The 12,769-nt window shown below is 46.1% G+C and overlaps 1 protein-coding gene across 3 annotated transcripts in view; it reads left to right on the forward strand.

Annotated features, from left to right (window-relative positions):
- LOC146867367 (uncharacterized) overlaps nucleotides 1-12,769 on the forward strand; it is an 80,669-nt gene that overhangs the window by 26,259 nt on the left and 41,641 nt on the right. For all 3 annotated transcript variants that reach the window (XM_085604557.1, XM_085604540.1, XM_085604548.1), the window contains exon 5: nucleotides 1,331-1,443. In XM_085604557.1, the coding sequence (XP_085460683.1) occupies nucleotides 1,331-1,443 (113 nt within the window). The remainder of the gene's footprint in view (nucleotides 1-1,330; nucleotides 1,444-12,769) is intronic.

The following is a 12,769-nucleotide window of genomic DNA, read 5'->3' on the forward strand; positions in this document are numbered from 1 at the left end:
GGATGAGTCAGTTAATTTAAAAAGCCTTTATTGGAAATGCTCAATTGCATTTTAAAAAGTGGAGAGGAACGGCAGAGCAGTTTCAAGAGTGAAACATAATATAGTGTCTATAGGCATTTTTATTACTTACAGGGCTGCTGGGATTTAACTATGCCAATGCATAGATAACCAGTTACAACAAGCGGCTGTGCGGCCGCGAAAGTGATCGCGATAAACATCAAAGCGGCCGTGAAAGTGAAAGTAATGGCGGTCAAGCGCGGCGCGCGCGCCTGCGCACATGCACTGTAGCTCTAGGCTGGCCTGGTAGCACTTTTTGGAGCCCTCTCAAAAAGTCTCGCCAGACCAGCACATGCGCTGGGTCAGGCGAGACCTAAAAAACAGAAAACGTTTCTTTTCATTTTTTAAGAGTAGGCAGTGATCCTTGGGACCACTGCCTGCTCTTAAGAAATTATTTTACAAGAATTCACAAAGGGAAAGGGGTCCCCTGGGGACACCTTCCCATTTGCGAATGGGTTACCACCTACTGAAAGTAGGTGGTAAAATGCGAATGTCTTGCAACTGCATTCACAGTCACAAATCATTCATGCATACTGTTAGGATTTGCTATTTGGAAGGGACATCCTAAACACGTGCCTTCCAAATAGTGAATCGCAAACCCATTTTACGATCTGGTAACAGGTTACCAAATCACAAAATTGGGTTTGCTGCATCTGAACAGCATTTTTTGCAGTCGCAAACCGGTCGATTCTGCGAATCAGCCCATTTGCGAAGATAAAAATGCTTGATGCATGTGCGCCTTAGAGTCTGCCTTCATGCTGAAATATTTTCCACTGTGGTCTGAACAGCATTTCTCGTTGTGACTGGAAATAAATTATTTATGGAATTTTAGGCTGTAAGGTTCCTAAATAGGGAAACATTATTCCCAGTTCATTCTGTTTTATGCGGATCTGTTGGTTGTGATGAGTGGAATTAAAGTAGTTCAGGGACAGTGTCCGTTCTTGTCTATGGTAACTGTCTTCACTTTGGGCTCCATCTCTGAAAGTGTTATTTTAAATAACTGACATATTCATAAAAATTATACAACTGTCTCACAAAATAGGCTTAGATAAACCTCTAGAATATTTATTTTTAGTAAAAGCCACATCTTGCACTTCCGTCCTGCAACAAACTCTTTCTTCCTTGTCCCCCAAGAGCCTAGAAGCATGCTCTGTTGGGAAACATGATCCTTATTCCTATCTGTTCATTGGAAATTACCAATCCGAATAATTGTCATTGGTTGTGAATCTGTTTCACTCATTACTTCTCTTTTCATCTTCTTTTCCATGTCAAGCTTACCAAGAGGCGAGGCCACCAATCTGTACACTTCCACAGGTTCCTAGCAATGGTGGTCTGGTGTGCGTCAACTTGAAACATGTGGCCTACTGCAAGCCAATGTGCAATAAGGTATTTTTATGTGAGTTACTAAATTGTGACTCACTCTAGTTTTTTATTATGGAAAGAAAAGGTCATGTACCCTGGACCCTTATTCACCAATCCATTGTTGTACAGGGTGGAAGTCAACTTCTGTAGAATTACTCCTACATTCGAAATATATTTTTTAACTTTTACAGGTTTCATAAAAGATCATAGTGGATCTAACGAATGTTCCAAGAAATCCACAATAGCGATAAACTTCAAGTATTCCAAAAAGCAAAAATCTCTCATGCAGAATTTCAACCAGGTGAACAAATTCTGCATGAGTAAACAATGTATAAGCATCACTTGTACACATACTTTTTAATTCTCTGCAAGGAAAATATTTTTTTCTGCGGACAACCACTTCCCTCATGACCCTCCTTTTCTCACACTGGAAAGTCATTTGCTTTTCCCTTTCACTGAATTACATTTACATTCCTTTCCATAGTCGGACACTATCTTCATTGTTTTCATGAATATAAACACATTTAATCATTGCAATGGAAAATGTCAAGGAGTAGTGAAAATTTAAAAAAGGCAATGGAGGGAAAGTAAAGTTATTTGGTAGTGGAAAAGTGTGCAGGTTAATATCGGGGGTAAAGTTGGGCATCAGACATTGGAAAGGATGGAACAAATTATGGATTAATAATGTTTGTGGGTGTTTACTGCATTTTGCAGGACCAGCTCTCCCGCAACAATACCAATGTGCTCAAAAACAAAGATCTCTGTCTGAATGCATGACACAGGTGCCTCTGGTGTATGTGTGATTGTGATGCCTGAAATGAGTAGGATTGTTTCACACTGCTTCACCAGTTTTCACACAGTTTCTGCACCATGAACGTTCACACTCATTTGCTATAGCAGAGCAAGGGGGAAAGGGGGTGGTGAGATCTGGGATATTATGGATATGTAACTGCTTGCTCCAATCTTTAATGCATACTAATATGCCAATAAAATATATAGCAAAACTAAAAAAATCAAGGTGCCAGAAAAGATTGACCATCTCCCTCCAGGTAACCATGGAGATTGTTTCCAGTTCTGGACTATCATGTGGCAAAATAATGCATTCAAGTTGTTTTATTTCTGTTTTGCTACCTTTCAACTAATTCGATTAACACACCTCTGAACAATGATTTGCGAGTGAAAAGCTATGGCATGGATTGTAGATAATGGTGATGCCTCCACCACTAAATATAACTGCTGAATTTCACTGGTTTTGTGAGAGTGAAATGTGAGCCTAACTATAACGCCCCTTTAACCTTTCATTTTTTCAGTGAATTTCTAAGGTTTATTTTAATGTTTGTTTCCTAACTATAACATCCCTGTAACCTTTTGTTTTTTTAAGTGAATTTCTAAGGTTTTTTAATTGTTAACCTTTGAGAGTGAGTGTGTGAATTAGTGTCTCAGTGTGTGTGTGAGGGTGTGTGTGAGTATCTCAATGGGTGTGTGAGTATCTAGGAGTGGCTGCATAAGTGTCCCACTGGGTGTGTGAGTGGGTGCATGAGTATCTGAGTTGGTCTGTGAGTGGGTGTGTGAGTGTCTGAGTGGGTGCATGAGTGTCTGTGTTCATGTCTCAGTGGGTCAGTGAGTAGACGGAAGAGTGTCTGAGTGCCTCCATGAGTGTGTGAGTAAGTCTTTGAGTGAGTGCATGAGTGTCTGATTGGGTCTGTGAGTGGGTGCATCAGTCTCTGAGTTGGTCTGTCAGTGGGTGTGTGAGTCTCTGAGTGGGTCTGTGAATGGCTGTGTGAGTGGCTGTATGGGTCTGTCAGTGGGTTTATCATTGTCTGAGTGGTCCTGTGAGTGGGTGTATGTCTCTGAGTGGGTCTCTGAGTGGGTGTATAGGTGTCTGAATGGGTCTGTGAGTGGGTGCATGAGTGTCTGAGTGAGTGCCTGAGTCTGTCTGTGAGTGGGTGTGTCAGTAGCTGTGTGAGTGACTCGGCCACAAACTAACTGCACCTGCCCTTTCATCCAACAAGAGTCCACAGTTTTGCACAAAATATCTACCCAAGTGAAGTACTTTCTACTGGTTAATTACAAAGTGTTACCTTCTTGGGTAAATGTCCAGTATGTATTCTACACTACAGCTGCATAACGGAGCACAAGGAAATGTCATCAGTGACTTTGTATGCATTTTGGCAATGTAATTGTTCCTGGTGCATCTTTATCCAGAAATATGTGATAACATGAATCCTCCTATAGAGAAGACAACAAGACTACAAAGATTTAAATCTCCACCAAACAAGGGTCCTTCCTCTTAAGTATATGTAATAAGTGCTTCTTTGTTTCGTGGAGATGTCCCCATATTTCTCGCCATTAAGAACTCCTAACCAAAATCGGCGGGAAAAGCGCTGAGGAGGCCGCTAGGCAAGCTGTCTATCATCCTGGCAAAAGGCAGGAAAACCTTTGAATACTACTAAAGTGAGCAGGGCCAAACAGGGAAGTATCCACATGATATCCACATTTGCATAATACTAACAATTTAAACGGAGGATTATGGACTCTGCTCTCACCAGGAGAGGACAAGAAAGAACCTAGTTGTCGCAGTCATATATAGATTGTGCTCCAATAGATCAGCATTGCAGTCACCTTCACAAAGGATTTCAAGTCGTTTTTCAATGTGGAATTGCAGGGAAATCACACTTACTTTTCTTTTGCCAAGCCCATGAGTTAGGATCATATGTCCTTTACAAAAGTGGAGCTTCAACAGGGGAACCTGCTATGTTTATAGTTGTAAGTGCTTCCTGTAGAGGTTTAATTTCTGTGAATTGAGAATCAGGGCCAGAATGACTCCTGGGGACCCCATCCCCAGGGGACTGGCCACAATATAATGGGGGAGGGGGCTGCGCAGCTCCCAGGCTGATTTTGGCCCCATGGGACCCTATCTTTAGAGCCCCAATGAAATTTGATGGGGGCGGGAGGCCACGTGGCCCTCTCCCCAGGCTGATTTCAGCCCAAGGGACCTCACCCCCAGGGCCCAGATAATATAGTGAGGAGGGGGCAGTGTGGCACCCGTCCCCGGGCCGATTTCAGCCCCGGTGACTTCATCCCCAGGACCCGGTACAGTTTAATGGGGAATGCTCCATTCGCATTTATATAAAAATGAGCCCCAGGGAGTTGGAGGTTCCGGGGGTATTGATAAGCCCTATTAGGGGTTTCCTGATCTATTTTTTAATTTAAAGCCCTGGAGAGGTAGTGGTCCCTGGGGCAATAATAAGCCCTAGAAGAGTCGCCCCACGTCTTCTTCGCCTTATTAATTAAAATAGAAATGCCCCCTGGACCTGGCCCACACAGGGGGAATTTTCAAAACAAGCACCAGAGTCCACTTTTGTTTCTTTTTAAATTTTCACCAAAGTCACAGATCCACCTTGATTTTCAGTATTTGTTATTTTAAATGCTTCTTTGCCCTTCCAGGGTCCCTTTGAAGTACTTTCTACTGGTTAATTACTAAGTGCTACCTCGTTGGGTAAATGTCCAGTATGTATTCTACACTACAGCTGCATAATGGACCTCGTGAAAACGTCTCTAGTGACCTTGTGTGAGTTTCAGCCTTGTGATAGTTCCATGTGCGTCTTTATTCAGAAATATTGGATAACATGAATCCTTCAATAGAGAAAACAACAAGACTACAAAGAGGTAAATCTCCACCGAACAAGGGTATTTTCTCTCAACTATTTGAAATAAGTGCTAATTTGTTTAGTGGAGAAGTCCTCAAATTCCACAGCATCAGGAACGTGTCACCAAAATAAGTGGGAACGTGCTGAGGGGCCTTTTGGTCAGCTGTCCATCATTCTGGCAAAAGGCAGAAACACCTTTGCATAAGGTGGACAGGGTTTGCCAAACGGACGGAGCTTATATGTGATTTTGCACATTTACATACTTGTAGTAATTCAAAGGGAGAACCATGGACTCTGCTCTCACCAGGTAACCTACTCATCACAGTCACTACGGATTGTGCTTCAATAGAAAAGCAATGCCTTCACCCCCACAAAGAATTTCAGGTCGTCTATCAATGAGAAACTGCTGAGGAAACACACTTGCTTTGCCTTCTGCTAAGCCAGGTTTTTTTCTACAGCAGGGAAGTGGGGTCCTGCGCCTCGCTCACTTGGTCGATTTTGGCCCCAGGTGCCCCATCCCATGGGGCCCAGCCAAAACATATTGGTGGGCCACGTGACCCCCATCCCCAGGCTGATTTCAAAACTATCCCCGGGCCCAGTCTCTTACTCATGGGTGCTCTGGAGCCCACCAAGGGCACCCAGTGTGCTACGTTGGGGACCACGGGTGGAACCTCAATTCCCTGTACTCAGTTCTGGCTCCCTGCCTCCAACAGGAGCCTGCATTGCTCCCACATGTAGGGAGTGGCAAAAAATGCTGATCCCTCTGTGTGGAAGCAATTTTTTCATCTTATTTCCTGACCGCTTGACAGTGGGCAGGAACACAGATGAAAACTCGAGCGAGCGAGCGGGAGCAGTTTTCCTGCTCCCACCTCCTGGGAATGGAGTTACTGTTTGCTCTTGCTTGAGGGGAGCTTTCAAGAGCAGCAAGAGCAAACATCTATGTCCCAGAGGTGGGCACTCCGGGACATTGGGAGCCGGCTACCTTTATGCAAAACTTGGTGCAATTCCTTCCAGCGGTTTGGGTTGTTGCCGTGTCTAAAATCTCTTTGGGAAATAACAGGGAGAAAAAGGATTTTAGGGGCACCCCTTTTTTGGTCCCTGCTTGATGGATCACCCTGAAACTTTCAACACAGCATGGCTTTCCCGGGCTGATTTCAGCCACAGTATCTGAGTGGGTCTGTGAGTGGGGAATGACTCTTTGCATGGGTCTTTAAGTGGGTGTATAAGTGTTTGAGTGGGTCTTTCAGTGGGTGTGAGTGTCTCAGTTGGTCTGTGAGTGTATGTGAGTGTCTGAATGAGTCTGTGAGAGCGTGTGAGATCATCTGAGTTTGTCTGGTATTGAATGTGTGAGTGGGTGCAAGAGTGTATGAGTGGGTCTGTGAGTGGGTGTGAGAGTGTCTGAGTGGGGCTATAAATGGGTGTGTGTGAATGTCTGAGTTTGTCTGTGAGTGTATGTCTTGGTCTCTGACTGGGTTTTTCAGTATCTGAATATGTATATGAGTGAGTGTGTGAGTGTGTGAGTAGGTCAGTGAGTAAGTGTGTGAATGGGTGCATGGGTGCATGAGTGCCTGATTGGGTCTCTGAGAGGGTGTGTAAATGCCTGTTTGGGTCTATGAGTGGGTGTTGCAGTATCTGAATGGGTCTGTGAGTGGGTGTGTGAATATCTGAGTGGGAATGTGAGTGGCTGTGTGAGGATGTGAGGTGGGCTGTCAGTAGATGTGTCAGTGTCTGAATGGGTTTTATGAGTGTGTGAGTGGGTGTGTGAGTTGGTATGTGAACATCTCAATGGACCAGTGAGTGGATCTGTAAGTGAGTGTGTCAGTGTCTGAGTGGGTCTGTGAGTGGGTTTGTGGGTATTTCTATGGGTCTGTGAGTGGGTGTCTCAGTGTCTAAATGGGTCTGTCATTGGGTGTGTGAGTGTCTGTGAGGATCTGTAGGTGTGTGAGTGTCAGTCTGGGTCTGTGACTGGGTGTATCTGTATCTGAATGGGTCTGTGAGTGAGTGTGCAAGTATCTGAGTAGGTGTGTGAATAGGTGCCGGAGTGTCTGAGTAGGGCTGTGAGTGGGTGTGTAAATGCCATTGTGGGTCTGTGAGTTGCGTCTCAGTGTATGAATGGATTTGTGGGTGGGTGTATGAGTGTCTGAGTGGGTGTGTGAGTAGGTCTGTGAGTGTCTAACTGGGTATGTGATTGGGTGTGTCTGAATGGGTGTGTGAGTGGGTGTGTGAGTGGGTGAGTGACTATGATTTAGCAAGTGAGCATGTGTGTGGCTCTGTGAGTGGATGTGTCAGTTTCTGAATTGCTATGTGAGTGGGTTTAGAAGTATTTGAGTGGGTGTGTGAGTGTCTCAATGGGTCTGTGAGATTTTTAAATGGTCTTTAAGTGGGTGTGTGAGTATCTGAGTCCGTCTGTGAGTGGGTGTGTGAGCATTTCTGTGGATCTGTGAGTGGGTGTCTCAGTGTCTGAATGGGTCTGTCAGTAGGTATGGGAGTGTCTGTGTAGGTATGTGAGTGGGTGTGTGAGTGTATGTGTGGGTCTGTGACTAAGTAACTCATTGTCAGTGTGGGTATGTGAGTGTCTGTGTGCATCTGTGACTGGGAGTCTTAGTGTCTGAATGGGTTTGTGAGTGAGGGCACAAGTGTCTGATTGGGCCTGTGAATGTCTGTGTTAGTGAGTGTCAGTCTGGGTCTGTGACTGGGTGTATCTGTATCTGAATGGGTCTGTGAGTGAGTGTGCAAGTATCTGAGTAGGTGTGTGAATAGGTGCCAGAGTGTATGAGTAGGGCTGTGAGTGGGTGTGTAAATGCCATTGTGGGTCTGTGAGTTGCGTCTCAGTATATGAATGGATTTGTGGGTGGGTGTATGAGTGTCTGAGTGGGTGTGTGAGTAGGTCTGTGAGTGTCTAACTGGGTATGTGATTGGGTGTGTCTGAATGGGTCTGTGAGTGGGTGTGTGACTATGATTTGGCAAGTGAGCATGTGAGTGGCTCTGTGAGTGGGTTTGTGAGTGGGTTTTTGAGCATTTCTGTGGATCTGTGAGTGGGTGTCTCAGTGTCTGAATGGGTCTGTCAGTAGGTATGGGAGTATCTGTGTAGGTATGTGAGTGGGTGTGTGAGTATATGTGTGGGTCCATGATTAAGTAACTCATTGTCAGTGTGGGTATGTGAGTGTCTGTGTGCATCTGTGACTGGGTGTCTTAGTGTCTGAATGGGTTTGTGAGTGAGTGCACGAGTGTCTGATTGGGCCTGTGAATGTCTGTGTGAGTGTCTGAATGGGTCTGTGAGTGACTGCTTGAGTTTCTGAGTAAGTGTGTGAGTGGGTATGTGAGTGTCTAACTGGATCTGTGACTGGGTGTATCAGTGTCTGAATGAGTCTGTGAGTGACTGAGTACATCTGTGAGTGGGTATGTGAGTATCTGAGTGGTCTGTGATTGTGTGTGTGAGTGCCTATGTGGGTGTGTGATTGGGTGTGTGAGTCTCTGTGTGGGTCTGTGCGTGGCTGTGTGATTCTGTATGTGGGTCTGTGAGTAGGTGTATGTGTCTGTTTGGTGTGTGAGTTTCTGAATGGGTCTGTCAGTGGATGTGAGAGTATCTGAGTAGGTCTGTCATTGGGTGTGAGAGTGTTGGAGTAGGTTTGAGAGCATATCAGTGGGTCTGTCTGTGGGTGCATGAGTGTCTGAGTGGTTTGTGAGTGGGTGCATGAGTCTCTGAGTTGGTATGTGAGTAGGTGTGAGAGCATGTGAGTGGATTTATGAGTGGTATTGTCAGTGTCTGAATAGTTCTGTGAGTGGGTTTGTAAGAGCGTGAGTGGTTATGTGAGTATCTCAATGGGTCTGTGAGTGGATCCATGAGTATCTAAATGGGCTTTTAAGTGGGTGTGTGAGTATTTGAGTGGGTCTGTGAGTGGGTGTGTGAGTATTTTTTGCAGATCTATGAGTGGGTGTCTCATTGTCTGAATAGGTGAGTCAGTAGATGTGTGAGTGTCTGCGTGGGTTGGTGAGTAGGTATATGAGTGGCTGGGTCAGTGACTGGGTGTCTCTGTATCTGCATGGGTCTGTGAGTAAGTATGCAAATAGGTCTATGAATGAGTGTGTGACTGTCTGAGTGAGTCTCTGAGTGGGTGTGTGAATATACATGTGGGTCTCTGAGTGGGTGTCTCAGTGTCTGCATTGGTCTGTGAGTAGGTATGTGAGTGTTTGAGTGGAAGAGTGAGCATCCAACTGATCTGTGACTGGGCATATCAGTGTTCGAATACGTCTGTGAGTGGGTGATTGGGTAGGTCTGTGAGTGGGTAGGAAAGTGTCTCAGTGGGTCAGTGAATGGGTGTGTTAGTGTGTGAGTAGGTATGTGAGTGGGTGTGTGAGTGTCCGAGTGGGACTGGGTATGTGAGTGTTTGAGTGGGACTGGGACTGGGTATGTGAGTAGGTGTCTGAGTGTCTGTGTGGGTCTGTGACTGGGTATCTCAGTATCTGTGTGGGTGTCTGAGTTAGTGTTTCAGTGACTGAGTGGGTCTTTGAGTTGGCATGTTAGTGCCTGTGGGGGTCTGTGTGTTGTGTGTAAATGTCTGTGTGGGTCTCTACGTATGTGCAAGAGTGTCTAAGTGGGTCTGTGAACCTGTGTATGAGTGTCTGACTGGGTCTGTCAGTGGGAGTATCTGACTGGATCAGTCAGTGGGTGTGTGAGTTTCTGAGGGAGTCTGTGAGTGGGTGTGAGAGTGTCTGAGTGGGTATGTGAGTGTCTGAGTGGGTCTGTGAGTAGATGTATGAGTATCTCACTGCACCTGTCAGTGAGTGTTTGTGAGGGTCTGAGTAGGTCTGTGAGTGGGTGTGTGAGTGGTTGAATAGGTCTGTGAATGAGTGTAAAAGTGTCTGAGTGGGTCTGTGAGTGTGTGAGTGATTGAATGGGTCTGTGAATGAGTGTAAAAGTGTCTGAGTGGGTCTTTGAGTTGGTATGTGAGTGTCTGAGTGTGTCTGTGAATGGGTGCGAGAGTGTCTGAGTGGGTCTGTGAATCAGTATGTGAGTGTCTCAGTGGAGTGTAACTCAGTGTGTACCTATCTGAGTGCATCTGTGGGTGTGGAAGTGTTCTACTGGGTCTGTGAGTGTCTGAGTGAATCTATGACTGGGTGTGTCAATATCTGTGTGGGTCTGTGAGTCAGTTTGTAAATGTCTCTGTGGGTCTGTGAGTATATGTGACAGTATCTGAGTGGGTCTGTGAGTGGGTGTTAGAATGTCTGAGTGGATCTGTGAGTGGGTGTCTGATTGGGCCTGTCAGTAGGTGTGTGAGTGTCTGAGTCTGGGTGGGTGCGAGAGTGTCTGAGTGGGTGTGTCTGTGTGTTTGTGTCTGAGTGTATCTGTGAGTGGGTGTGAGAGTGTCTGAGTGGGTCTGTGAGTAGGTGTGAGAGTACCTGCTCTCTATATAGTGCACCAAAAATGAAGTACACTGAGCAGAGATTCCACTCGATCCCAAATAGGTGTGCAGAGGTAACAGCAGATCATTTTAATGCTCTTGTTGTAGTAGTGTGGGCGAGCAGTTAGGCTTATCAGAGGTTAGTGCTGAGCATCTGTTGTCACACAGAGAGGCAATAAATGAGACACACACTCAAGATTAAATCCAAGACCGATTAGGAAAATAAACTTGTATTTTTATATACATTTTTAGAAAGCAAGAACTTTGTTCAACAGTTAATAATTGCTTTGTATATTCAGTGTTAACTAAATGCAGTTCAAGACACAAACGCTTACAGATTTTAAGCAACAGCAGTCAGTACCGTCAGGCAGATACTGTTGCAGTCAAGGGGAAGAAATCATAGGGTTAGAAAGCGGAGTACCGCCAACTCATTTACTGTTGCAGTTGAAGGAAGTAAGACTCCGAAATTGAGTTTAGGTGTACAACGGTCTTCCAGAGTTCAGGGTAAGTTCTACTCCAGAAGAGTTAGAGATTTGGAAGTCCCTGGGCTTGGGCACAGCAGGCAGTTCTGGGTTACCTGGGTCAGAGTTGCCAGAGGCCTTGGGATGCAGAATTGGTTTTTCACCAGCAGCGTACAGGTGCAGGGAGGGAAACCTGTTGTGGTCAGGGCGGTTGTGCTAAGTTGCTGCTTTCATGCACTCAACGCCACCTTAAAGTGGATACAAGGTCACAGGAGTGAGGCTGTTTCCAGCAGGTACTGAGAGGATCCCTGAGGCTTGTGGATGCATAGTAGGGATTGGTTACAGGTCTGGTGACCAACATGCCTTAGCTGCTGCAACGTTTAGTTGGTGGGGTGAATCGCGTCGACGTGGTCTGCGCTGGTCTTCACCTCAGTGGCCTTTACTGGAAGTGTGCCAGGGACTAGTGCCACTATGCCAAAGGGAGGTACCAGGCAATTGGCAAAGGCTGACAGGGCTCTGGGGTTCATGGAGGCTGCACAGGTTTCAGGCAGGGACAGCAGGCCACAGTTGCAGAGTCCTTTCTCAGTTTTTAGGGTTTGGCACTGATTTCTTCTGCAGCAGGTTTCAGTGCTCCGGCCATCATTTCCTTGTGTTTGCTTTGTTCACCCTAAGTTGGCAGGGTATGACCAGACGTGGGTCTCTTGCTCACTTTGCCACTGGATTTAAGCTAGCCTGGCTGATGAGGGGTGTTCTCCCAAAACCGGTCCCAGGTTTCTTGTTTCTGGTTCGGGGAAGACCTGGCTTGGCAGTTTGGTTGGACTCTTCCCATGAGGAACAGGGTCAAGACTGATTTGCATATGGCTGGTTCTGAACTGGGGTGACGAAGTGAGCTAAAGAATGATGATGGATTCAACCCATATCTGTGACTGGGGGTGAGTCTCTGAAAAGTTTTAGTGCTCTGTACATCATTTCCTTGTGTTTGCTTTGCTCACCCTAAGTTGGCAGGGTATGCCCAAACGTGGGCCTCTTGCTCAATTTGCCACTGGATTCAAGCTAGCCTGGCTGATGAGAGGTGTTACCCCGAAACCGTTTCCAGTATGCTTGTTTCTGGTCCAGGGAAGACCTGGCTTGGCAGTTCGGGTTGAACTGTTCCCGTGAGGAACAGGGTCAAGACTGATTTGCATATGGCTGGGTCTGAACTGAGTTGGCAAACTGAGCTAAAGAACAATGGTAGAGTCAACCCAGATCTGTGACTGGGGGTGAGTGTCTGAAAAGTTTCAGTGCTCTGCCCATCATCTCCTTGTGTTTGCTCAGTTCCTGGTTCAGCAAAAAGTATTCTTCCTTTGTCTTCTTTTGGTCCATGGAATCTGAAGTCAAGGTTCTGTAGAGCCACCTAAATACTGAATTTAGGGGCATTACAAGGAGAGACAGGTGATAGCCAATGGGCTTCTTAACTTCAGCGTGTCTACACCCTCTAGTGACTACTTCCTGTGGGAAGAGGCACTATCCTATCCCTGATTGGAGGTTTACTCACCATCTCAAGATGTTGGAATTCCAGGAGAGGGGTTCACCTCACCTGCCTCACCCTAGAGGTGATGCAGGCTTAGGGGGGCCGCCCTCCTCATCTAACTAATTTTCCCATGAAAACTGGAACAGAAAAGGGGGCTTGGCCTCTCACACTATCCTGGGTTCCCTTGGTTGAATTTCAAAGGTGGCATTGCCTTGGAAGCATTGCACCTGGGAAGACCATCCTGTCTTGGAGGAGGTGTGTAACACCCATGCCAAGAGCAGGTATTGCTTCTGTCCTCTGAGAGCCCTGGCTCGCACCCCATGAGGT

This window comes from Triturus cristatus, chromosome 1_2 (genome assembly GCF_964204655.1).
Source record: "Triturus cristatus chromosome 1_2, aTriCri1.1, whole genome shotgun sequence".
Classification (NCBI taxonomy): Eukaryota; Metazoa; Chordata; class Amphibia; order Caudata; family Salamandridae; genus Triturus; species Triturus cristatus.